This window comes from Leptodactylus fuscus, chromosome 4, assembly GCF_031893055.1.
Source record: "Leptodactylus fuscus isolate aLepFus1 chromosome 4, aLepFus1.hap2, whole genome shotgun sequence".
Lineage (NCBI taxonomy): Eukaryota > Metazoa > Chordata > Amphibia > Anura > Leptodactylidae > Leptodactylus > Leptodactylus fuscus.
The window spans coordinates 172424773-172451593 of record NC_134268.1 but is presented as its reverse complement, the minus strand read 5'-3'; the positions used below and the strand labels follow the sequence as shown (position 1 = coordinate 172451593).

The 26821-nt window shown below is 41.6% G+C and overlaps 1 protein-coding gene across 2 annotated transcripts in view; it reads left to right on the top strand.

Annotated features, from left to right (window-relative positions):
* Positions 1-26471, top strand: part of KAT2B (lysine acetyltransferase 2B) — a 72212-nt gene extending 45741 nt beyond the window's left edge. Inside the window, exons 9-18 of one of the 2 annotated variants that reach the window (XM_075271379.1) lie at positions 3045-3181; positions 5355-5563; positions 6370-6496; positions 7596-7706; positions 9687-9830; positions 13879-13993; positions 16170-16206; positions 18344-18407; positions 18938-19022; positions 21232-26471. In XM_075271379.1, the coding sequence (XP_075127480.1) occupies positions 3045-3181; positions 5355-5563; positions 6370-6496; positions 7596-7706; positions 9687-9830; positions 13879-13993; positions 16170-16206; positions 18344-18407; positions 18938-19022; positions 21232-21425 (1223 nt within the window). In that variant the 3' untranslated portion in view covers positions 21426-26471. The remainder of the gene's footprint in view (positions 1-3044; positions 3182-5354; positions 5564-6369; positions 6497-7595; positions 7707-9686; positions 9831-13878; positions 13994-16169; positions 16207-18343; positions 18408-18937; positions 19023-21231) is intronic. The other variant, XM_075271380.1, reaches the window with a different exon arrangement.
* The last annotated feature ends 350 nt before the right edge of the window (positions 26472-26821 follow it).

The window sequence follows — 26821 nt, the reverse complement described above, 5'->3', positions numbered from 1 at the left end:
TCTGCTGGAGGAGGCGGAGTCTAAGATCGCTCCACACCAGTCTCCATTCAGGTCCGACCTTAGACTCCGCCTCCTCCGGCAGAGCCAGCGCTGATTGGCCGAAGGCTGGCCAATGCATTCCTATGCGAATGCAGAGACTTAGCAGTGCTGAGTCAGTTTTGCTCAACTACACATCTGATGCACACTCGGCACTGCTACATCAGATGTAGCAATCTGATGTAGCAGAGCCGAGGGTGCACTAGAACCCCTGTGCAAACTCAGTTCACGCTAATAGAATGCATTAGCCAGCGCTGATTGGCCAATGCATTCTATTAGCCCGATGAAGTAGAGCTGAATGTGTGTGCTAAGCACACACATTCAGCACTGCTTCATCAAGCCAATACAATGCATTAGCCAGTGCTGATTGGCCAGAGTACGGAATTCGGCCAATCAGCGCTGGCTCTGCTGGAGGAGGCGGAGTCTAAGGTCGGACCTGAATGGAGACTGGTGTGGAGCGATCTTAGACTCCGCCTCCTCCAGCAGAGCCAGCGCTGATTGGTCGAGTTCCGTACTCTGGCCAATCAGCGCTGGCCAATGCATTCTATTAGCCCGATGAAGTAGAGCTGAATGTGTGTGCTTAGCACACACATTCAGCTCTACTTCATCAGGCTAATAGAATACATTGGCCAATCAACGCTGGCCAATGCATTCTATTAGCTTGATGAAGCAGAGTGTGCACAAGGGTTCAAGCGCACCCTCGGCTCTGATGTAGCAGAGCCGAGGCTGCACAAGGGTTCAAGTGCACCCTCGGCTCTCCTACATCAGAGCCGAGGGTGCGCTTGAACCCTTGTGCAGCCTCGGCTCTGCTACATCAGAGCCGAGGGTGCGCTTGAACCCTTGTGCACACTCTGCTTCATCAAGCTAATAGAATGCATTGGCCAGCACTGATTGGCCAGAGTACGGAATTCGGCCAATCAGCGCTGGCCAATGCATTCTATTAGCCCGATGAAGTAGAGCTGAATGTGTGTGCTAAGCACACACATTCAGCACTGCTTCATCACGCCAATACAATGCATTAGCCAGTGCTGATTGGCCAGAGTACGGAATTCGGCCAATCAGCGCTGGCTCTGCTGGAGGAGGCGGAGTCTAAGATCGCTCCACACCAGTCTCCATTCAGGTCCGACCTTAGACTCCGCCTCCTCCAGCAGAGCCAGCGCTGATTGGCCGAATTCCGTACTCTGGCCAATCAGCACTGGCTAATGCATTGTATTGGCTTGATGAAGCAGTGCTGAATGTGTGTGCTTAGCACACACATTCAGCTCTACTTCATCGGGCTAATAGAATGCATTGGCCAGCGCTGATTGGCCGAATTCCGTACTCTGGCCAATCAGCACTGGCTAATGCATTGTATTGGCTTGATGAAGCAGTGCTGAATGTGTGTGCTTAGCACACACATTCAGCTCTACTTCATCGGGCTAATAGAATGCATTGGCCAATCAGCGCTGGCCAATGCATTCTATTAGCGTGAACTGAGTTTGCACAGGGGTTCTAGTGCACCCTCGGCTCTGCTACATCAGATTGCTACATCTGATGTAGCAGTGCCGAGTGTGCATCAGATGTGTAGTTGAGCAAAACTGACTCAGCACTGCTAAGTCTGCATTCGCATAGGAATGCATTGGCCAGCCTTCGGCCAATCAGCGCTGGCTCTGCCGGAGGAGGCGGAGTCTAAGGTCGGACCTGAATGGAGACTGGTGTGGAGCGATCTTAGACTCCGCCTCCTCCAGCAGAGCCAGCGCTGATTGGCCGAATTCCGTACTCTGGCCAATCAGCACTGGCTAATGCATTGTATTGGCTTGATGAAGCAGTGCTGAATGTGTGTGCTTAGCACACACATTCAGCTCTACTTCATCGGGCTAATAGAATGCATTGGCCAGCGCTGATTGGCCGAATTCCGTACTCTGGCCAATCAGCACTGGCTAATGCATTGTATTGGCTTGATGAAGCAGTGCTGAATGTGTGTGCTTAGCACACACATTCAGCTCTACTTCATCGGGCTAATAGAATGCATTGGCCAATCAGCGCTGGCCAATGCATTCTATTAGCGTGAACTGAGTTTGCACAGGGGTTCTAGTGCACCCTCGGCTCTGCTACATCAGATTGCTACATCTGATGTAGCAGTGCCGAGTGTGCATCAGATGTGTAGTTGAGCAAAACTGACTCAGCACTGCTAAGTCTGCATTCGCATAGGAATGCATTGGCCAGCCTTCGGCCAATCAGCGCTGGCTCTGCCGGAGGAGGCGGAGTCTAAGGTCGGACCTGAATGGAGACTGGTGTGGAGCTATCTTAGACTCCGCCTCCTCCAGCAGAGCCAGCGCTGATTGGTCGAGTTCCGTACTCTGGCCAATCAGCACTGGCCAATGCATTTCTATGGGGAAAAGTTAGCTTGCGAAAATCGCAAACTGACAGGGATTTCCATGAAATAAAGTGACTTTTATGCCCCCAGACATGCTTCCCCTGCTGTCCCAGTGTCATTCCAGGGTGTTGGTATCATTTCCTGGGGTGTCATAGTGGACTTGGTGACCCTCCAGACACGAATTTGGGTTTCCCCCTTAACGAGTTTATGTTCCCCATAGACTATAATGGGGTTCGAAACCCATTCGAACACTCGAACAGTGAGCGGCTGTTCGAATCGAATTTCGAACCTCGAACATTTTAGTGTTCGCTCATCTCTAAAATTGATCATATTTGAACACACCCCGTGGCGGTGTGGTGGGATCCCCATGCAAAATCCGCAGAACAAATCCTATTTGCTTTAGCGGCAGGTTTGGATGGAATCCGCCTGAAGAGCAGACAATACTCTTCTTTCTTCAGCTATCACAAAAAGAAGCTTCTGCCCATTAAATGAGGCAAATTGTTTCTGCTGCAAAAATTCTGCTATGTGAACCTACCCTAATAGAGAAAATTGAGCCCGCAAGGTTTGATGATGGTAATGATAAGTTCTCTGTAACGTGAATATATTCAAGTTTTGTTGCTTATGTATGAGCTACATCTTTTTATTGTTACAGGTGATAAAAGGAAAAACAGTGAAACGTATCCTGGAGAAGATGCTAAGAAACCGAGAGTTGTAGGAGATATTCCTATTGAGTTGATCAATGAGGTGATGTCAACAATCACAGATCCTGCTGCCATGCTGGGGCCAGAGGTAAATAGGTTAAATCACTTAAAGTGGTTGTCCACTTTCTGATAACATTTCTGAAATTGCATAAGGCAAAGTACAATGGCATAGGGCTGAGCCCCACGTTGTGGAAACACAGCTTTTATTGTTGCAGATTTTGTTATGGTTTTTTGAACCAAAGCCAAGAATGGCTACAAAAGGAATGGGAGATACTGTATATAGGAAGCTCTTATACATCTACCTTTTGTTTAATCCGATCCTGGCTTTGGCTAAAAAAAGACGCAACAAAATCTGCAACAACAAAAGCTGCATATCCGCAACGTGGGGCCTTACTGCAGCATGCATGCTAAAGCCTCGCACCATCATGTCCATGGGATTCATGTGTAAACACTGGACACAGCCACCACTTCCAGAGCTCCCAAAATAGTGGCAGTCATGTGATCTTATCATGTGACTACCTTACTGTCTTCTGACTGAGTATTAAAAGCATCCAGTACAGTTACAGATGGAGGCCATGTAGTCTCTTATATTTATGCATATGCCGATTTTTTTCAGCAAAGGATGCAGCAGGGAAGATGGCAATATGGGTACATCAAGTGACTGGCACCATCCTAGGAGTTACCGACACAGTAGGCTAATCGTCCAGTGTTCACATGGGGACCAATTTAGGGCCTAGCGGGGCTATATTGTGTTTGCTTTGGTAAGGAAGGAATAATTTTTGGAGTTTTAATGTCGGGGAGGGGGGGGGGTGACCTGGACCATCAGGAAGTTGACTCATGATAATATTGACCTCCATTGGTCATCTTCCTGGGGTAATTTATTTGGCAGGAAGTTTCTTCCCTTTCTAGGGCTGGACAGATGTTATGGTCCCAGCAATGGACTGTGATTGGCCATAGCTGGGGCCAATGTCTGCACAGGTTAATATTGGTTTCTGGGGTCACATGGAAATCTCTCTGTACCCCAGCAATGTTCTGTAAATGGCTAATAATAGGCCACAGCTGGGGAATATATTTTTGGACAGTGCTGGGGTCTTGGACAGATTCTAAGACTGTCTTCTGGTAATCCCAAAAATGTTCTATTTTTTGTAAATTATATCCTGGTTTTCTAAAGAAAGGGGTTAAATAGCAGATGATTCGATGTAGATTGAATAATATATCGTATAAGTCTTGAGTTTATGGCTAAGATGGAATCCTGGTTTAGAAGCCATTTTGTAATTGTTAATTATTCCTTTAATGGCCAAATTTACTTAAAATTTATTAAGTATATGGTTGCAATGACTAGGTATGTCATATAATCTCATATGTCATCAATTACACATCAATTCAGATGGGCGCTATTGCTATTAAGAGCGCTAGCCTAAAAAACAGACATAAAATCATTGGTGGTTGCGTGCATATAATTATATTGTAATATTTAGGATAATTCATCCTCTTTGGTATATTTTAAAGATAAGATGAGGTGGCATTGAGCCATATGAATACAATAAACCAATATAAAAAGCCGAATGCTTCTAGACAGGTCTGTACATGACAGTAGAGTTACGGTACTCTAAAATAATGGAACGCTCCATTAAAAAGTGAAACATCAGAAAAGTAGAATTATCTTGTCAGGCAACTCTATTGTCTTGGATAATACGTTTCAGACCAAACGGGCCTCCAGACTATGAAATGTTCACTAATAGAAATACTCTGCTCATTTTTTGTTATAACATAAAACCTGTACGTTCTACATTTCAGCAAGTTACGGCATCCTTTGGTGATGCCACACATAGATGCCCTGCCCAATGAGGCCCTTTTTTATGTAGATTGTGAGCCCCATATAGGGATCACAATGTACATTTTTCCCTATCAGTATGTCTTTGTAGAATGGGGGGAAATCCATGTAAACACAGGGAGAACATATAAACTCCTTGCAGATGTTATTCCTAGCAGGATTCGAATCCAGGACTCCAGTACTGCAAGTCTGGAGTGCTAACCGCTGAGCCACCGTGTTGCCCCGCAATGATGCCCCTCTTATGGGCACTATAATATCTAAAAAAATTCCCGAAAACAGATCTTTGCAGCAGGAAATAGGGAATTGTTATTTTATTTTTCATAATTAGTCATTATCATGAATAAATAATGAGTATTCTTATCATTACTCTTCAGGAAATATTACGGTTGGTTTTGTGCTCCAGCATTTCTTTTTTCTTTTCCATAAGACCAGCTTCCTATCTGCTATTTCTGCCCGAGATGAGGCAGCCAGGCTGGAGGAACGCAGGGGAGTAATTGAGTTCCATGTGGTTGGGAATTCTCTAAACCAGAAACCAAACAAGAAGATCATGATCTGGCTCATTGGCTTACAAAATGTCTTCTCGCATCAGCTGCCTAGGATGCCTAAAGAGTATATCACTCGCCTTGTCTTTGATCCGTGAGTACGCTATATATGAACGGAAAATATTTCACTTTTAGGTTTTGTTGTTAAACACTGCCTGTTCTCCTCACATGTATGGCTGTATTGTTTTAACTAGATTTGTCATTTATGATTGTATAGGGTTTCATGAATTAAATTATTTTTTTTTTAATACCTGTGTAATTGCTCCCATAACAGTTCTTAAAGAGAACCTTTCAACACTTGGAGCACATGCGGTTTTATATACTGCTAGAAAGCCGACGGTGTGCTGAATTCAGTACACTATTGGCTTTCCCATTATGTGCCCCCGATGAAGAGCTATCGGTACCGTTACCGTAGCTCTTCACTGTCAGAAGGGTGTTGCTGACAGTCAGTCAGGAACGCCCTTCCTCACAGCAGCGCCTATAGCACTGTATTGTGAGAGTGGTGAGGAACAGCCCCTCCCCTCCTGATAGTACTCGTCCATAGACGAGTACTGGAGGGGGTATTCCTCACCTCCCAGCGTCATCACTGGGCATTAAGCAACGCCACCTCTCACAGTATAGTGCAATAGACGCTACTACGTTACTGACTGTCAGAAAAGCCCTTCTGACAGTGAAGAGCTACGGTACCAGCACCGATAGATCTTCACCGGGGGGCACAGAACATGAAAGACGATAGTTTGCTGAATTCAGCGCACTATCGGCTTTCTAACGGTGTATTAACCGGCATGTGCCCCAGGTGGTGAAAGGTCCTCTTTAAGAAGACATACATATATACTGTATCTGTTTGAGTTCACATTTGTGTGTAAATCAGTGTAGTTAAACATCAATTTTTTTCCCCAGAAAACACAAAACGCTTGCTTTAATCAAAGATGGCCGTGTAATTGGCGGAATCTGCTTTCGAATGTTTCCAAGCCAAGGATTCACAGAAATTGTTTTCTGTGCAGTAACATCAAATGAACAAGTAAAGGTAGGAACCCTTCCTCATTACGTTCCAAAATGTTCCACCATATGACTAGAGCTTTTTCAAAGGTCTCCAGCTGGTTGAATAGAAAAAAGGCTCAAAATGGTGTAAAATAATAAAAATCATAACGTATCAACTCCTCAGCACTGCTGATCCAACACCAGGTACTCCGCCATCCTTTACTTTCTGGTCTCTCTGAACATACAGAATATGACTGCTCAGCCAATCAGCAACCTCCTTGGTGAGCTGTCTCGCTGACTTGTCATTTCCTATGTGTATTTTAGGCTCCACGTAGCAGGACTCAACAAAAAAGTGCTGTGGGAAAAACCGTGGCGACAACGCTTCATGGTTTTTCCTGCAGCGCTTTTCACAGAAAAACCGCAGAGTTTCTGCTTCCATTATACCTGTAGAGAAACTGCCAGCATTTCCGTAGGTATAATTGACATGCTGTGATTTCCAAAACTGCAACGGTTTACAATACGTGAGTCTGCAGAAAGGGGAAATAGAAAATACGCGAAGGAGAAATAATTCTACGTTTGAAGTGTAGTAAATCACAATAGACCTAATCTATTTCCTCTTGTAGAGCGATCTTATAGTTTCCATATATGCCGCAGTTATTCAGCTTTGAAGCCCCATTTTCATGTCAATCATTATTTTATTTACATGAAAATAAGGGGAAAGTAGTAGCAGCCTACTAAAAAGAATTTGTTCACAGAGGTCTGTGCAATGTGCCCCTTTGTTTTAGTGACGAGTTGGGTCTCAGCGCCCGGACCCCACAATCAAAACTTTAGAGGCCCCTTTAGACTAAATGATGCAAATTATTTATGTATTAAAATGCTTTTCTGCAGGCCCTATGTCGCAGTAGTAAAATAACCTGCAATAAATCTGGCATGTGTGTATTTTCCCTAGAAGTTTTCTAGCATATGATGTTGATGATTTATTTGAGGCCTTGGTTATTTTCCAACCATATTTAATGACATATTACTGTACATTAGTTATAGAGAAAGATGATTGTGTTGGTATGTTATGAATATATGATCAGCTATTGTCATGCCATGAAGCTGTGTATATCTACTGTATAATATGTCTATTTTGTATCTTTTAGGGCTATGGGACTCATTTAATGAATCACTTGAAGGAATATCACATCAAGCACAATGTACTCAATTTCCTCACCTATGCCGATGAATATGCAATAGGCTATTTCAAAAAACAGGTATTGTTTATTACAGCAATTCTGCACTAAAAAAATACCGCCTACCGATATCAAATTATATCTGGATGGTTTTTCTTGGCTTTTCTATCTGCAGCCTGTTTTACTATTTAGAATATGTTGAGTGTGAACATGGCGGCTTTCCCATGACGGCCTTTAGAGGCCTGTTGTTAGAAAGATAAATAATCCATGTTATTACTATGTTGTTAAATATGGCCTGGTTCACATCTGTGTTGTTCTAGTCCTTTCTTCTTTTCGAACTAAACAAACCAAACATTAAGATGAATTCTTTTAATGATGGGTAACAACAGATCTTAAGGCATCCCATTGACTATGATGGGATGTGTTGGGTATAGGGTGTCTTTGTCACATTGTCGGACAAAAAGGTCATGCTTGTAGGACCTTTTGTCCATGATTTGGACTCTGAATGAAGCCTGTGGTGCAGACGTGCATACAGCCTATGTTGGGAGATCATTGATCTCTGTACTCGAGGTCTGGTACGTGATTTGGACATCTTCATTTTTTATTCACAAAGGTTTATCACAAACACGTTTTCTATAAGATATTTTCACATGGATCATATGCACACCATTTGTTCTGTGCAGATTTTGCTGGAACTGGACTTTCCACCCACCAGTGGATAAGATTTTTTTTAAAAAAACCTAGTCGGACCTGCAGTGATCTAACACTTATCCTGTGGGTAGGGAATAAATGTCAGTAGTAAGTTAAGGCATAGCACAGTACCATTTTTTTATAGCACCATTTCATTGTGATGGCCAGCTGCCTCTGGGTTCCTACAAAAATAAGAAATGAATGCATCTGGTATTTCCTTAAAATAAATCCAAATGACAAGATCAACTAATTAATTTCCGTAATATAAATAACATGTCATTTGCATTCCATCTTAGAGCCTACATGTCAGGGACCACGCTCTGTATGTTTTCACAATGAAGTCTTATAGATATAGACTGGAAACACATACATTTTAGGGTGGGTCACATTGTTAATGTCCGTGATGCTGATGTAGAGGATGTCTTGTGTAACCTCCATTTTGGATTCCAGGGCCATGTGCTCCCATGCCTAAAGCCATTTTACAACTCCTCTTTATTTAGAGAGCTCACATTCCCTCTGAGCCTTGAATGGGATGCGACTTCTCTCCAATTTCTTATCCAATAGTCATGTAACAAAACTATTTTACAACTTTGCCATCAATCATGTTACGCTAATTATACTAGTCCAACCTGTTCTTTGGCGATAAAATGTATTTAAACTATCTCTTTCCCTCCACTAAACCAGAACCTACTATATACATCATTGCTGTGTGTGATACTTAAAGCAGATTGCGCTCACGCTGTCATCAGTCACAGGATGAACATTAAATGACAAAAAAATTGGAGCACCCATCGTTGGCTGTCTGTCTGCATTCACCCCAATACAAAAAAACATGAAGCTTCTGTCATGTTTTTTACAAGTTGTGCACCGACATCCAGTCATGGCATTCTGCCCCAAATGAAAGGGCCTAGTTGGGAGGGAGGTGTTGCACCACGGGCGCTGCGGTGGATTCCGCTGTGGAATCTGCATCAAGAAAGGGCAGGTCACTTCTTTTTTCTGCAAGCAGCACAAAACCGCTAGCAGAAAAAAGAAGTGAACGGCTCCCATTGAAGTCAATGGGAGGCATTTTTTGGTCTGGATTCTGAGGTGGATTCGACATAAAAATTCGGTCCAAAAATCCCCGTATGAGCCCAGCCTTACTGCTCCACCATTCTATTCAAGGACTCTATCCCAAGGATACTAATGTAGTTGAAAGAAGGCATGTGTCCATTTCTCCTCCATAGCAACCTATTTGGAAATCACTGGTGTGAGGAAACTCATCCAATGATATAAATCTTATTTTTTTCATATGTATTATGGCTTTACATTTTATAAACAAGACAAAGCTGTGGATTTCTCTTAATTTCTTCTTTTTCTCATTTCATGTTTTAGGGCTTTTCTAAAGATATTAAAGTACCTAAAGCAAGGTATGTGGGATATATCAAGGATTATGAAGGAGCCACTTTAATGGGATGTGAGTTAAATCCCAGGATACCATACACTGAATTCTCAGTCATCATTAAAAAACAGAAAGAGGTATAGTATATGTCTGTGGATATGGTTATACGACCAAGCCAAAAGGTGGGGGAGGGTCTAAAAGGTGTAATATACAAATATTATATCAAAATAAATACCGTGTATACATTTCACAAAATACAAATATCTGATTGTCTATTATGTTACCAAAAAGGAGAAGTACCATGTGTAAACCAGTTCATGTGTTCAAGTGATGCATTGTGTAGGGACATATAATAAAAAGCCATTGCATTGCACCTCAAAGGTCAGGTTATAGATACAGCCCAAAAATCCGCTACAGTACAAGGCGATCAATAAAAAAACATTTATAGGTTTTTTCATTTATCCAGTGAGACAAACCCCAGCAAGCATTAAATGGGTCCAAATTTGTGTGTTTTTGTAAAGGATTCTACCTGTCTCCAGAAAAACTGAACTTCCCCACAGGCCCACAGACAATACACCTAAAGGCTTCTCAACAGGGATATGATGATTTATGTAATATTCTGAGCATCATATCTTTTCTGTGTGACCCAGGATTTGTTCCCTCTTCTCAAAGTCCTGTGTCTGTTGGTAAGACAACTGGTTGGGGCAGCAGCTTCTCTGCTGGGACTTGTCTGCAGAAGGATATCAAGATTATTAAGCTTTGGCTAAGCCTACCCTCTGTGAGTCTCCAGCTGAACATGGAGCAGTATAGCAAGAGTTTAATCATTGTGTTTCCTGCAGAATTGCTACATGACTAGAGATGAGCGAGTAGTATTTGATCGAGTAGGTATTCGATCAAATACTACGGTATTCAAAATACTCGTACTCGATCGAGTACCACTCGCTATTCGAATGTAAAAGTTCGATGCAGAACCAGCATTGATTGGCCGAATGCTATACAGTCGGCCAATCAATGCTGGTTCTTCTCCTACCTTTAGAAGTCTTCTCCTTGCAGCTTCCCCGCGGCGTCTTCCGGGTCTGAATTAACTCTGCCAGGCATCGGGCCTGGGCAGAGCCGACTGCGCATGCCCGCTTGTAGTGCGGGCATGTGCAGTCGGCTCCGCCCAGGCCCGATGCCTGGCAGAGTGAATTCAGAGCCGGGAGATGCCGCGGGGATGCTGCAAGGAGAAGACTGCTCGGAGGATCCAGCTCGACCCTCACTCGTGGACTTGGTAAGTATAATTTGATCGAATGTTACCTACCCCTGAAACGAGCATTTTCCCCCCATAGACTATAATAGGGTTCGATATTCGATTCGAGTAGTCGAATATTGAGGGGCTACTCGAAACGAATATCGAACCTCGAACATTTTACTGTTCACTCATCTCTATACATGACTGTTTCAGGATTCTACAGAAAAAGCTGCAGACTGTGAGGGCAAAATCTTTACTTTTATCATTAATTTCTAAGTTTACAATAAACACACAAAGATTGGTCAGCACTGCCGCACAATGTGATAAAGGAATGCAGACGCACATTGCTATAGCTGCAAGACAAGTGTGAAATAAAAAAGTTGCAACAGCACACTGCTAGTGCCAGGAGCATTACTACAAATGCCTACTGTATATAAGTATACATAAAGATGAGGTTCTCAGTTTTTACACTTTGACGAAATTGTAATGTAAGCCCATCTACGTTGTGCTTTTGGAGTGTGTGGCTGAACTCTATTTTGGTTTGTGTACTTCACACATCTGTCCAAAGCTGATTTTAAGTAGATCATAATATGGGTGAACTAAATTCCCCTATTCATTCACAGGCCATAGCTCCAGAAAAAGAGGCTATTTGTGTTGTATGCAAGACATGATATGGCTGAAAAACACATTTCATAATAAAATTCACATTACACAATTCATAGGAGACCAAAGTCCTAAAAGAGGTGAGTCATTTTAGTGTATGGACTAACCTAACAGAGGTCGCCTTGTGGTGACAGATGGGCTTGTAATTACAGTTCGATCAATGTGCAAAAACCAAGAACCTCATCTTTCGGTATTCTTATATACAGTAGTTTTACAGTAATGCTCTTGGTGCTAGCTGAGTGCTGTTGCAACTTCTTATTCCCAGGTTTGGTGTTCCTTTAAGTGAAAGAATAAAGTATATTTATAGCACCTAACATTATCAGTGAATGACATTTTTTCAGCTACCAGCAAAATCAATAATCTGTGATACTGACTAGATGACTTCCATGATGTTATTATAAAGCAGCAAAGCGTAAAATTGAAGCTATTAACAAGTCCAATCACTGAAGTCTTGGGAAATGTTAATTAAATCTCAGCTTGGTAAATGAAATTCTCAGCCTCATAGACAAATACCTGCTCTGATCAAATAATAATTAAATGTGAATAGTTACATAGGAAGCTCTGGAAGCACCGTCAGTCTTGTGACATGGATATGACAGCCTTCCCATAGTCAGCTTGTAAATATGAAGAGTTCTTTTAAGTTGGTAGCTCTCTGCTGTCTTACATTATTAGCCATCAGCAGTGAAGTCAGGATGCCATTTCAGAACGTACAGGAACAAAGTAGACATGTCTGCTCCTTGGGAATCCCAGCTTTCTTTCCTTTGCAAAATGTCTCTAGTAATGGAAAAAATGTTAATATTGTTAAATAAAAAACATAAACCTACAGGTGCTGTCTAATGTTATCTTTAGAATGTAGTATCAGAGATTTCATGAACCACAGGAGATCCGGCGTTCATTGTGGAGTCACTACTGGACGTGACCGCTAAGGCCAATCAGCAGCCACGGGAGAGGAACTGATGACATATGTGAGTAACATCGCCGGTTCCCCTCCAGTGGCCGCTGATTGGCCTCATTGGCCACGTGCAGTGGAGGATTTCCAGCATCGACTCCACAGTGAGCGCTGGATTGAACACCAGTGGTGGACACTGGAGCATCAGGAACAGGTGGCCATTATTTTAAATGCTTCCCCTTCACCGGATCCTGTGTCCTGAAATTCATGGCTAATCCCTTTAAATTTGACTGAATTTTGGATCTATTTAGCTTAGAGGAAATAAAATCTTATTTCAATGGTGGACGTTCACTTTAAGTTGTCCATTATTAGAAGTCTATGTCAATATTTTGTAAAGGCCAAATAAGGTTTTCATTGGTTTCTACAAAGATAATATTGTCCAGCTTCCTAACCAATACTTAAAAAACAAAAAAAAATTAAACATAACTTTTAATAAGAAAAAACAATTGGAACCGCCTTACCGGTTAGTGGTGTATCACATAAAAAAAGGGTGGAATATAGCACAGCTGACCCCGGGGTAGGATGACTACAGACCCTTAAACTAACCTTCAAACCCTACAATCCAAGTACTCCTGCCATCATAAAGGCAGTACTGTCCCTAAAAATAACACTAATTATGTTTCATCATCCAACACATTTCGAGCCATTGATAAGGAAACTCATCAGAGGATATAGAGTAAATTTCCGGCAGTCGAGTAAAAGGGTTTTCGCACGGCTCAACCCTGTCACACAGGGGAGCTCTGGCCGGTCCTGCAGTGACAGACTAATATTGTGCCACAAACGGTGTTGCTCTACTGAAGTCACTTGTTTGTGATAAAGGGGCGGAATAAAACCGAGGAGGCTTAAGGGGGCCAGGGCGTTCCTAGCATGGTTTTAGGGGTGATGTCCATTAGAGGTAGCTAGATGAAGTAGATTAAGAAATGAGGGCCTTAAGTTGCATGGACTTAATCAAGGGGTGAGTTGGGGCAGACAAGTCCCAGCCCAGTGAGTTTGGTGCTGCGACTAGTCAGACTCCACTGTCATAGTGTATGTAGATATGTTGTTTGAATAAAGAAGTGCTCTTTTTCAGATAAGCCATACCCTCTTTTCATTCAAGTTGTAAAAGTGTCTATAACATAATAAATGTGACGCTTAGGATGTTTGACAGGTTTTTTCATGAATTCTGCCCCATTTTGCTTACTAATTCACCTCTTCTGACTTGCTGCGTTTATACCATTATTCACACACTAGTTTATTCTTCTGACTGCTGTATAGCTTTTCCTTGTGTTATCCTCAACGTTGTAATGTTTGTTATATGTGGCTATGACTCTATGACTAAACAGCTGCAAATGTTGTACAACAGATCATCAAAAAAATGATTGAAAGGAAACAAGCGCAGATCAGGAAGGTGTACCCCGGGCTGTCATGCTTTAAGGAAGGAGTGCGACAAATACCGATTGAAAGTATCCCTGGAATCCGTATGTATTTCTTTTTGTCAGTGTGTTTGACATTTGTACATTTTAGACACAAGGCGATTTAGTTTTGTATCCAGATATTCAAGATACATAACAAGAGGGTTCTTTTGTCAAATTGCAAGAGACTATTGAAGAGATCTCTACCAGATTTTAATAAGCTCCTTCCTCTTAATACATTTGGTGCATGTTGGCCTCTTAGAGATAGATAAGATAACCAAATCTACCCCTAATCTGAGCAGACCTAAATATGCAACTCACACTTGCTGCTTATAACTAAATTAACGTAAAGAAAATGATTTATGACTTATTCTACCTTTCCAAGGTATGACTTTTTCTCCAGTTTTTCCCTCTGCAGGTTCTAGTTAGTATTAGGAGTCCCATACACAGCACACAGACGATAAAATTCTACTCCCCTATTTCTGTTTCACATAGACAGAAAGAAGCAGTGACAGCATGGAGGACATTATACAGCACTACTGATCAGTGTAACCATGAATCCAGCACTGTGATTAGATGGGACACACATTAGAAGCTATATCTGCTTTTCTGTGTCTTCTGTGTGTTTTCTTATCTTCCTTTTGCTACATCCTCCTTATTACCTATCCATAGTATTCTGTAGACTGTATGTAACTGCACGATGGGAGGCATGGTGTCCTTCACTTTAATGCGACAGCGTGCCTGCACCAGGATAAACAGTAAATAAGACCCAGACACACGTCTGATACATTAAAACTTGTTAGATACAGAAATGGACGAAGAGATGTGAACCATATAACCAGGTTTGGGGCCTTGAGAAGGACCGATTCCACCAATTTCAAGTCTGTACAGTGTTTTACAGGTATCACTCCACTGTTTCTGGCACAGTTGGTATTTTTTCTTGAGCCCTCACTGTTCTTGAGCAATCATTTCACAGCGCCCAGTTTGCTAATTCGGCTTTCCACTGTCAGGTAGGTGGTTCCAGATTTGCTCTAGCCCAGGACCGCCACATCACACTAGAAAGCCTCATTAGTAGTGTTGAGCGAATAGTATTCAGTCGAATACCTCGCCAGCATAGGAATGCGTGTAATCGGCTGAACACCAAGGGGTTAAACGCATCCAATATTCAAAGCATTTAACCCCTTGGTGTTCGGCGGATTAAACGCATTTCTATATCGGCGACGTATTTGATCGAATACTACTTGCTTAACACTACTCATTGGTAATCTGGGTGCTGATACTAACTAGAGATGAGCGAGTACTATTCGAAACTCCCGCTTCGAATAGCACGCACCCATAGGAATAAATGAAAGTGGCCGGCACGCAGACTTTGCCAGCGTCCGACCACTTAACCCCCTGTGTGCCAGCTGCATCCATCCATTCCTATGGGAGCGTGCTATTCGAAACGGGAGTTTCGAATAGTACTTGCTCATCTCTAATACTAACCAAAATGATTGCTCAGGAATGGTGGGGCTGGAGAAAATTGCATGAGAATCAGTGAAGCAGCAACTATTAGAATCAAAGATTGGAGTTGGTGGATTGGTTGGTTGATAGGTCCTCTTTAAACCTCAGCAGCAGTAAGGACGTGCTGCTGGACTAGGGAACCTGGTAATCTGGTAGCCTACAGTTAAAATGACCTCAGTCTGAATAATACTTTGGTGAATGGTTTTAGGGTCTTTTGCTTAAAGTGCAATTCACATTTTATTTTATTTTTCTCTATTGTGTCAGGGGATAGGAGGAGGGTGCTCTAACTAAGCATTGCCTAGGAAACTCTGTCCATAGACCCATAGACTGAATGTAGCATGTAGAGCTGAAGCATTTACCAAAAGAGGGATCGTCAGATGGCTGTATCTCTGGCTTTGTTTCCACCTAGAAAAATGTCACAAGCAAACTGACTTTCTCACCTTTAATATGCTGCTGTACTAGCTGTAAAAGAACCTGAAATCTCACAGTTGGGAATTAGAACTTTATATGTTGCAGTTTTCTGCCTATTTTCTTTTAAAAAGGAAGTTAGATAGGTTAATAAAGTATATTACAAAAATTTTCACCAAACACCCCTGACACTAAACAAAACAAAACAAAAAATAGAAGTTACTTTGCTTCATTATCATTTTATGATGGAGCTGGATCTTCAGCTTTGTGTTGATTTTATAGGATAAATGTTCCTCTTAAGAGCAAATTCATGTTGTTGTATTTTTTACAGGAGAGACGGGCTGGAAGCCAAGCATAAAAGACAGAAGGTAAATTATATGTTGTTAACTTTTTAGAGTTAGGGTGCATTCACACTGAGTAAACGCTAGCTTATTCTGAACGTAAAACACGTTCAGAATAAGCGGCGTCTAAAGCAGCTCTATTCATCTCTATGGGAGCGGGGATACGAGCGCTCCCCATAGAAATGAATGGGCTGCTTCTTTCACTCCGAGCAGTCCCATTGAAGTGAATGGGGAGTGCCAGCGTATACGGCTAGCTCTGCTCATGCCGGAGCGTACACGCCGGCACTCCCCATTCACTTCAATGGGAGTGCTCGGAGTGAAAGAAGCAGCCCATTAATTTCTATGGGGAGCACTCGTATGTCGGCTCCCATAGAGATGAATGGAGCTGCTTTAGACGCCGCTTATTCTGAACGTGTTTTACGTTCAGAATAAGCTAGCGTTTACTCAGTGTGAATGCGCCCTTAATATGTTTTATATGTAATGTTATCATTGCAACAAATCTATTTAATAAAGCTTCGGTGTAGGTTTGTTACAGGAGTTCACACAGGGTTTTTTGGACCGGATTTTGACGTAGAGCCCGCCTCAGAATCTGTTGCAAAAAACGGCTATCCGCGACTGGATGCCGATGCAGTGCAGCGGCATCCAGTTGTGACATTATGCTCCGGATGAGGCCCAAATGAATGGGCCTAGTCGATAGGGAGTGTTGCGTTGCGGATGCTGGGGCATATTCCACTGTGGAATCCGTGGAAGAAAGGGCAGATCGCTTATTTCCGCGAACAGCAAAAAAAACGCTAGTGGAAAAAAGAAGTAAATGTCTCCCATTGAAGTCAATCGGAGCCGGATTCTGAGGCAGATTCCGCGTCAAAATCCGGTCCAAAAAACTCTGTGTGAACTCAGCCTTAATGTGCACTGCCTATGACATGGGTACAGCATAAGTCTTTTCTAGCTCTTTGCATTGCCATTTTCTGTTGTGAAAAAAATAAATCACAATCCTTGGGAAAAAATAATGTTTACCCTGCACACGTCACTTTCTGAAAATGGGGTGTGGTGAGGGTGTGTTAGGAGGGGCCATAAGTCCCCTCAGATTTATTATCCTTTACACTCATAAATGTTGCCTGGAATCTACACCAGCCATGAGCTGACGTACATTTCAGTTTGGGCGCGTAGTCTGCACCTCCTCAGTCAGGCACAGAATCCATTGGACTTCCCCTTTGTTCTAGTTTTCACTGGGAATTTCACTCCTCTCCTTGAAAAAGGTGAAATCCACAGTGGAAATCTGCGCAAACATGAAACTATTTATATGCAGAAAAGTTGTATCTACTGGTACTGTGTTATACCTGAAACATGTCAGCTGTTACTGCGGGTTTTATACATTGCTTTCAAGATTAGGGGTAGTTCACACGGAGTAAACGCGTGCTCATTTTGGCAAAATACACGTGTAAAAATAAGACTCCCCTTGACTTCAATGACATTTTTTTACACTTATTTTACTTATTTTTACACGTGTATTTTTTACACGTGTATTTTGCCAAAATGAGCATGTGTTTACTCTTTGTGAACTACCCCTTAGGAGTGTAAGTGGCCTTTAGGGAAAGAATGAGAATTCAGCAGCATGTTTTTGTGTGTGCCCACCACCTTTAGCGTATTTTCCTACATGACTGAAAAGCAGAAAATTTGCAGTAGGAAAAAAAGTCCAAATGGTGCATTTTTTTGTTGCAGTTCAGCCAATCGTGCATTCTCAATAGGGAACCAGTGCCAGACTCCTGTGCGAAATTGAATGTGTCTGATTCTACTTTCTCCTGACATCATCTGTCGGGGAGACTTGGTAGACCTCCATTCACCTAAGATAGTCAGTCCTGCTGAAGTTAGATTTTTATATATATATATATATATATATATATATATATATATATATATATATATATATATATGTATAAAAAATAGAAAAAAAAATCATATATATATATATATATTTATATATATATACATATATATATATATATATATATATATATATATATATATATATATATATATATATATATATTAGATATTTATATGTGGGGGTCTTTACATTTAATCTAATTTTGAGCCTGTATGAGAGACTGTATTTATCTTGATTTACTTATTTTTCTCAATTTTGGATTATATTTTTTATTTCAAGTAAAGAGCCAAAAGATGCAGATCAGCTGTACAACACACTGAAAAATATTCTGCAGCAGGTGAAGGTGAGCGCGCAGCATTTACCAGTATTTGTTCTTCAGCTGATTCAGCCAGTTGTCTTTCCTGTCTCTCCCAGTGAAGGTGTTCTGTAGTACATCTTGCCATGCTTGTAGTAGTTAGGATATATAATATAAGAAACAACATATTAATCTGCGGCATCGGTTTCACATTATATACTGTGACTCGAACATGGGTAGTCCTTGTGCACCTTTTATATCATAGGTCTTAAAATTGGCTATACAAAATATATACAAACTGATATAAAAATGAGTAAAAATGAATTATATATACAAAGCAGTTCACTGTACCCCCTATGAAGGTTACTCAGGAGTGACAAGTAATTCCTGGGAAAAATTCATTGATTTTCCACCTCCCAAGCCATAACTTCCCACATTTCATCACATGTATACAATGATAACAGGAAATTATAAAAAGTTATATAAGATATTGTCTGTAAATGCCGACAGCTGTAATGCTTCATGATACAAAAATATATAATTCTTAAAATACCATAAGTTTTATTTCTGTATTTCAGAGTCATCAAAGTGCATGGCCTTTCATGGAGCCTGTGAAAAGAACAGAAGCACCAGGATACTATGAAGTCATACGATTTCCCATGGGTAATGACTTTTACTTTCTTAGTTCTTTCTCTACTGAAAGGGGTAAAGTTCAAGGAACTGTTATCTTCCTAATACTTACCTTCCTAATCATTTCCCTTTGTAAGCGGCCGGTAGACTTGCCTTACCAACTCCTAGGAATTACAGGAGTGTTATCATCACAGTCTTACAGCATCTACACGGTGTCCTGGACTGTACTCAGCGCCCCCCATAGAAGCTCTCCGGTCACTGCAGCACCAAAGAACACTGGTCTGGTGGTCCCTCATACTGGAGCAGGTCCTAGAGCTAGATGAGAATACTTCTCTAATGCTTTTCTACATAATGTAGGCCATAAATTGTACCGAGCCATAGCTTAAGTAGACGAAGTAGAAGCTTCACCGTATACCACTGTTGGATTTATTTAAAGCTATACAAATCTCATGTACTCGCTATATGTATGATATTTCCCATGGCATAGATGGATCATAACTCAAGGGATTAAGAATTTATGACTGTAAAATCCATGTAATCCCCTATCTTCTATGAATTTCTATTAGTAAATAGTGCTGCTGTTTTTTTTATTAATATGAATTTAATAGAATAAAATAAATTAATTTCCCATTCTCCCAGAGATTCAGGTCACAAACAATAGCCTGTATTAATAGATTAAATCAACTGGAGATATTTATAAAATAGGAGTAATCTATTAAATGGGCCGCATATATATCATGCATACATATCAGACATATCTTTAAAGAGGACATTTCACCTCCTGGGGCACATGCGGTGTAATATACCGCTATAAAGCCGATAGTGCGCTGAATTCAACTCACTATCGGCTTTCCCGTTCTGTGCCCCCAGTGAAGAGCTATCAGTGCTGGTACCATAGCTCTTCACTGTCAGAAGGGCGTTTTTGACAGTCAGTCTATTGCGCTGTACTGTGAGAGCGGTGATGAATGTCTCCCTCCCCTCCTGATAGTGCTCATCCATAGACGAGCACTGGGGGCGTTCATCACCACTCAGCGTCATCTCAGGGCAGTAAGCAGCGCCCCCTCTCACAGCAGCACGTTTCTGACTGTCAGAAACGCCCTTCTGACAGTAGAGAGCTATGGTACCGGCACCGACAGCTCTTCACCGGGGCACAGGGCAGGAAAGCCGATAGTGCGCTGAATTGAGCGCACTGTCGGCTTTCTAGCGGTATATAAAACCGCATGTGCCCCAGGAGGTGAAAAGGTCCTCTTTAAGACTAACACTTTTGACTTGAGATGTTACTTCACTCTCTACAGAATTTCCCTTCTAGCGTCAGAGTGCAACAATTTTTGGGTCACTAAAAAGACACATTTGATAACGTTTGTGTACATCAGATGGACAAGCTAACCTTGCCTACTTTCTGGCCAATTTTTCAAAGGTGGAGTGGACATTCTAAAAATGTAAAAAGCCTAAAAAAACAAACCCTGTTTTGCAACTTTGTAATGTCAGCATTCTGAAAAGTGGAGCTTGATAAATAATACTACATGGATAAAAACATATTACATCATACACCGACAGGATTTTCTATGAGATCCCTATCTTAATCCATAGGCATTAATATGGAGCTGGTCCCCCTTTGCAGCTAAAACAGGTTCCGTGCTTCTGAGACGGCTTTCTGCAAGATATTGGATTGTGGCTGTGGGACTTTTCGATGCAGAAATGACTTCCCTTTTCACTCCTTGGCATGTTTCACTTTATACACAGTCCGGTCACATTAATGTGACCACCTGTCAAAATCCAGAATAACCACCTTTGGCAGAGCGGACCGCTGCGAGACATGCAGGAAGAGAGGGGATGTTGTGATGATGCTCACTGGGATGTTGCGCTCCAGTGCCGTGGCCAGCTGTGCTAGGTTACGCGGTTGAGCATCCATGGTGCAAACAACCTGAAATGCAGAAATGCATTTTTTCTTCAAATCCACCCCATTCTGAATTTTTTTCCTGCTTCCCAGTACATTATATAGAATAATTAATGGTGGCATCATGAAGAAAAAATTGTCCCGCAAAAATTAAGACCTCATATGGCTCTGGGAGCGGAGAAATAAAAAAGTTATGGGGTTTAGAAGGAGGGGAGTCAAAAACGAAAAACGAAAATCAAAAAATGCCATCGGCGGGAAGGGGTTAATGTAGGCGGTGGTCACATTAATATGACTGGACTGTGTAGTTGTCAACAAATGTCTAATCATTATTATTTTCTTAACCAGATCTTAAAACCATGAGCGAACGTGTAAAGAACAGATATTATGTGACAAAAAAGCTATTCATGGCCGACCTACAGAGGATATTCACAAACTGCAGGGAGTACAACCCACCGGAGAGCGAATACTTCAAATGTGCAAACATCCTGGAAAAGTTCTTCTACACTAAGATTAAAGAAGCGGGCCTGATAGACAAGTGAGAGGAGAGGACGATGTTACATGACCGTGCCTGACGTTACTGGCTCGCCTACTGTTTTGCGCATCACACTTTGACATTTGCACTTAATTTCGACTCTACTAATATTGGCTTTTCGCAAGCTTTCTTTTGTTCTTATGATTTTGTATAGATTTTATTAGAACAAGGTGCTTTCTAACCTTTAGGGCTTTTAGAGTATATAATGTTGATATGAGATGTTTTGTATATTTAGAATTGTTTTGTATAATAAGATTTATTATGTTAACCACTAAAATAACAGAAAGGCTGAACGTAGATTATAGATTTGCTTATGCCGGCCATAAGTTAAAACATAATCTGGTATAACTACAGCAAAAAAAAAAAAAAAAAAAAAGATTTCTTGGCATTTTTAGATACTTCGTAATATAAATATTTAAATTTTATTACTACCAGAAATGCAAATGGGAATTTTTGGGTAATTACGATGATGGGAATTTGTCATTGGCGGTATACTGTACAAGCAGCGTTTACAGCAAACAGTATTCCGTCAGTATAGTGCCTGTCTAAATATTGTGACAGCCTGTGTCTTCACTGCCTATAAGGAGCTATGGGCTGCTCTGTATATCACCTGCATCTGAATTCTCTGCAGACCTGTCTTCTAGGGCCTTTTGCAGTAAGCTAATGTTTATTTTGCATTGTGTTAATGTTCCATTACCTGTCAAACACTTCCCATATTTTATTCAGTTTGCATGTTTATTGTTGCATCAGCTCAGACTCGGGATATAAAAACTGATCATCGCTGTTTCATATGCAAATGCAGCCATTTTTAGAGCGATACTCAAATGATAAGGTTTGCGTTTCATATTCGGGATGATTAATAATCATGATAGATTAGGAATCTAATTAAAGGAACACTAAACATAGAATATGCACAGAAATAGAAAATATCCTAGCCCCTGTGCCCTTTGTCTGCCTACAACTTTTACACAGTACTGTATAACATAAAATTAGTAGCAAAGTAAGGCCTCGTTCACATCACCGTTTGTATTCCGTCCGGGGGAGTCCACATGAGGCTCCCCCCGAGCGTAATATCAAATGCAACTGCAAGCAGTGTGCCAGTGAAAGCACATGGACCCCATAGACTATAATTGGGTCTGTGTGCTTGCTGCCAGATGTCTGCACAGAACATTGCGAGCAGGAAAGTACTTCACAATCTACTGTCCTGTCTGCATGTTTCGTGCGGGCAGCGTGCGGCTAGCATGTGGACCCCATTATAGTCTATGGGGTTCATGTGCTTTCACTGCACAGCGCTTGCAATTGCGTTTGGTATTCCGTTCGGGGGGTTCCCATGTAGCCTCCCCGGATGGAATACCGAACACAGATGTGAGCGAAGGGTAAGAATGCTTTCTAAAATAGAAGTGTTAATAGTTTGTCAATTAGCAAAATTAAATGAATGAACAAAAGATAAATCTAAATCGAATTGATAATGGTGTGACCACCCTTTGCCTTCAAAATTCTTGTAGGTACACTTGCAGATGAAACTTGGAGAACTAAGCACAGGTTTTCTGTGGCTGTAGATTGGATCGAATCCTTCTGTCTCTTCATGTAATCCCAGACAGACTGGATGATGTTGATATCAGGGCTCTGCGGGGGCCGTATCATCACTTCTAGGACTCCTCCTCCAAAGGGCGGTCACACCAAGTATTGATGTGATTTAGCTTTCTCTTTTGTTCATTCACTTTATAAACTATTGACACATATTTTTGAAAGCATTCGTACCATGAAGTATAGTTTCACACCTGCCTAAATCTTTTGCACAGTACTATATGACAATTAATCCTGAGAAATATATAGAGAAATCTGTACATGTCCCAAGAGCTCAGCTTTCTCCCCCTCCTCCTTACTATGTCATGTCTGGCTGTAGCAGAAGGCTCCCTAAAATAGGAGAAAAATATAATCAAGCCCTACCCCTTTAAGTGGGCCTCCAGACAGACACAGAGCAGGTCAGCAGATGTGATCCCCTTTGTTCTTTGTAGGATTTCTATAAAACCCTTTGTGTCGGGATCATGAAAAAATGCTACAGACTGACAAGGGCAAGATCATGTTCTATTTACTTTTAGCAGTTACTTCTAGGTTAGTGATCCCAAATTTGACACTAGATATAAAGGTGTTTCCGACCATATATATTGTTTACTGCTGTACTGTACAGCGGAGAGAAAAGTCCTGCAAGCAGCACTTTTTTCTCTGCATGTTTCGTGCGGAAACCGAGTATTAACCACATGGACCCTATTATAGTGTATGGGGCCCACGGGTTTCCTTAGGTAACTGCTTTTTAATGCATATAGGTTTCTGTTCAGGGAGTCCCCAAGTAGACTTCCTGAACGGAAACCCGAACACAGATGTGAACCGGATCTTAGAGTTGAGAGGATCTGAACACCCTCCTGATTTCAACGGGAACAGTGTAAGAATTTGTTGGACCTGTTTCACACTGAAAATCTACCATATAATACACAGTCCAGTCACATTAATGCGACCACATGTCAAAATCCAGAATAACCACCTTTGGCAGAGCGGACCGCTGCGAGACGTGCAGGAAGAGAGGGGATGTTGTGATGATGTCACTGGGATGTTGAGCCATGCCGACTCCAGTGCCGTGGCCAGCTGCGCTAGGTTACGCGGTTGAGCATCTATGGCGCGAACAACCTGATCGAGGAGGTCCCACAGATTCTGGATTGGGTTCAAGTCCAGGGAATTTTCTGGCTAAGGGAGTACGGTAAACTCATCCTGGTGCTCCTTGAACCACGCACGTACACTGCGAGCTTTATGACACATCGTATTGTCCTGCTGGTAGATGCCATCATCCTGAGGGAAAACAATTCGCATGTAGGGGTGAACATGATCTGCAAGGAGAGATTCATACTTGTGTTGATCCATCGTGCCTTCCACAATGATGAGTGCACCCAGATGGCTGATGACACGTGCCTTCTGCAATTGGTTATTTAACGTTGACATCAAAAGTAGGCGGTGGCCACATTAATATGGCAGGACTGTGTATTATTCAGTAAATGCTTATGAAGTTTTCAGAATACCCATAACATTTTTCAATCCTTAGCATGTTTATCATGTTGTGGATTTCCTATGAATTTTCTTAGTGGATGTCACCCTTTACAATGTAGAGGAGGAAATCTTGATGTAAAAAAGACTATTTTGGGGTTGATTTTCTGTCGATTTGTAGAATTTAAAGGGGCCTTCCAGAACTTTTCAATTCATGTCCTGCCTTTAGGATCGGTCATCAATTGACGACATGGGGCCCCCACGGATCAGCTGTTGGAAGTTGTGCTTCAGGACTGCAGCCTCTTCAACCAGCTGATCGGCCAGGGTCCTGCGTGTCAGACCCCTACTGATCTTTAAGTGATCATCTATCCTAAGAATAGGTTATCATTTAATATTGCTCATAAAACCCCTTGGAATGTTTTTGTTCACAAATTGTAAGTAGTTTTTTACCCTAATGTAAAACAAGACTGGAGAAGTCTCTAAATATCTTGATGTGGATTTTTTCTATGCCTTTTGATATTTTGCGTGGATAAATGTTGCTGTAGATATCGGACCTGAAGTTACTTTATTATAGTCCAGTAAGTGACTCTGCCCATGCAAACGAAAAAGTTACAAACCCCGTATGACGGACATGCTCAGATGTGTGAGATGCATAGCAGTATCTACTAGGAGCCTAAACTAAAACTCACACATTAAGATTACTGAAGACATTATTCGATTTATAGAATATCACTTACAATGTAATCTAAGCCAGAGGGCAGCTAAAGGCAGATACAGAACAAGTAGGAATAAACTGGATTGTAATCCTAGTTTGCTTTGGTTTAGGTATATTAATGGGTTAATCCCACCACCGTCGCCTTCTATAGCTGAGATCATAATGGCCACCTATCTGCAGTGACTGCTAATGCCGGAACAGCTGAGCGAGTCGTTGTAAACTGTTTCCATAGATCCCATAGAAATGAATAGGAGTTACAGAAACAGCGTAGCAATCTATGTTCTTTCCGTAACTCAGGTGTGACAAACAATTGAGCCAGCGTTTATAACCTACAGTCACTTCTGTGAGTGTTATGGAAACCATGTACAACGATCTACTCCATTGTTTTGGTGATCCCGCCGTCACAAACAGACTGGCATTCCAATTTCGGGCCATAAAAAGCCAAAATGAGAATATCCCTTTAAAATTAACCTTTCGCAGTCTTCATCATCTCCTGCTCTTTGTATTCTTCTGGCATAAACCCTACCCTGTTAACCTACTTTCTCTAGCCCTCACCATTCCTGAGCAATTGGTGCTGTGAGTTTTGTTGTCTGATATGAATATTAGGCTCTGTACCATCAAGTGGGTTGTTTCAGGCAGGAGCTATGGATGTGATTCTGAGCTCTGACACTGCTTCTGATTGGACAGTGCCAGAGATTTGAATCACACCCTATTGCCTGCTTCTACCTGAGACCACCCACTTGACAGTACAGAGCCTAATTAACTTATCAGACCCCAAAACTAGCTGCACTGATGTTTCAGGAAAGGTGCGAACTAGAGAACGAATTCCTACAACGTTTTGCTGGAATCAATGTAGAGGTGCCTATTAAAGTACTGGCGTTTGTTCCCAGTCTATAATATACTAACCCCAGACTGTGAAGGTTGTACCCCTCCCCTCCCCCATCTCGCAGCACTGTGTTATCATGCCTGTCCCCTTTCTATACTCACTGCATTTTTATGTTTTATAATGTCAGAGAAAGTGATATTTTCTTATAGCTCTCGTGCAATGACGCTGGGGTAGAACGCGTGTTTTACAAATGCTTTATATAGCAAAATAATCTACCTTTGTAAAGTTAATATATTGTATGGTTTCCGATTTGGTTTTAAATTATATACAGGTATTTTGGAATTGTCTTTGTGTATAATATTCAGATATACTGTGTATATTGATAAAAGTAACTATCATTTAGATTTCTATGTACATAGCGTTCGGTCAGACGTTTTAAACAATCAATGTTAATAATATTAAACCTATAAAACAAATTGTATTGTAGAAATGTGATCATTGTATTTACTTTCTCAGCACTGATAGGCGGTCATTGGCCGAATGGACAGACAGGACATTATTCTGTCTACCTTGCCCATTTGGATAAGATCAATGGTAGACATTGGGAGGAGCCCTCTTATGATAATGGCGGAGAACTTGCAAATAAGCTGTATAGACCCTTGAAATGCATCCTTAAAGGTGTTCATCTCTAGGTTGACTTTACTTTTGAAAGCTCCTACATTGAATCTGTCCATTATCACTGCTTCAGGTCTGAGATGTAGGAACAGGAATATCTACAGCAGTGGTTCTTAACCTTGTTTGAGGTACCAAAGCCACCAGTTTCATA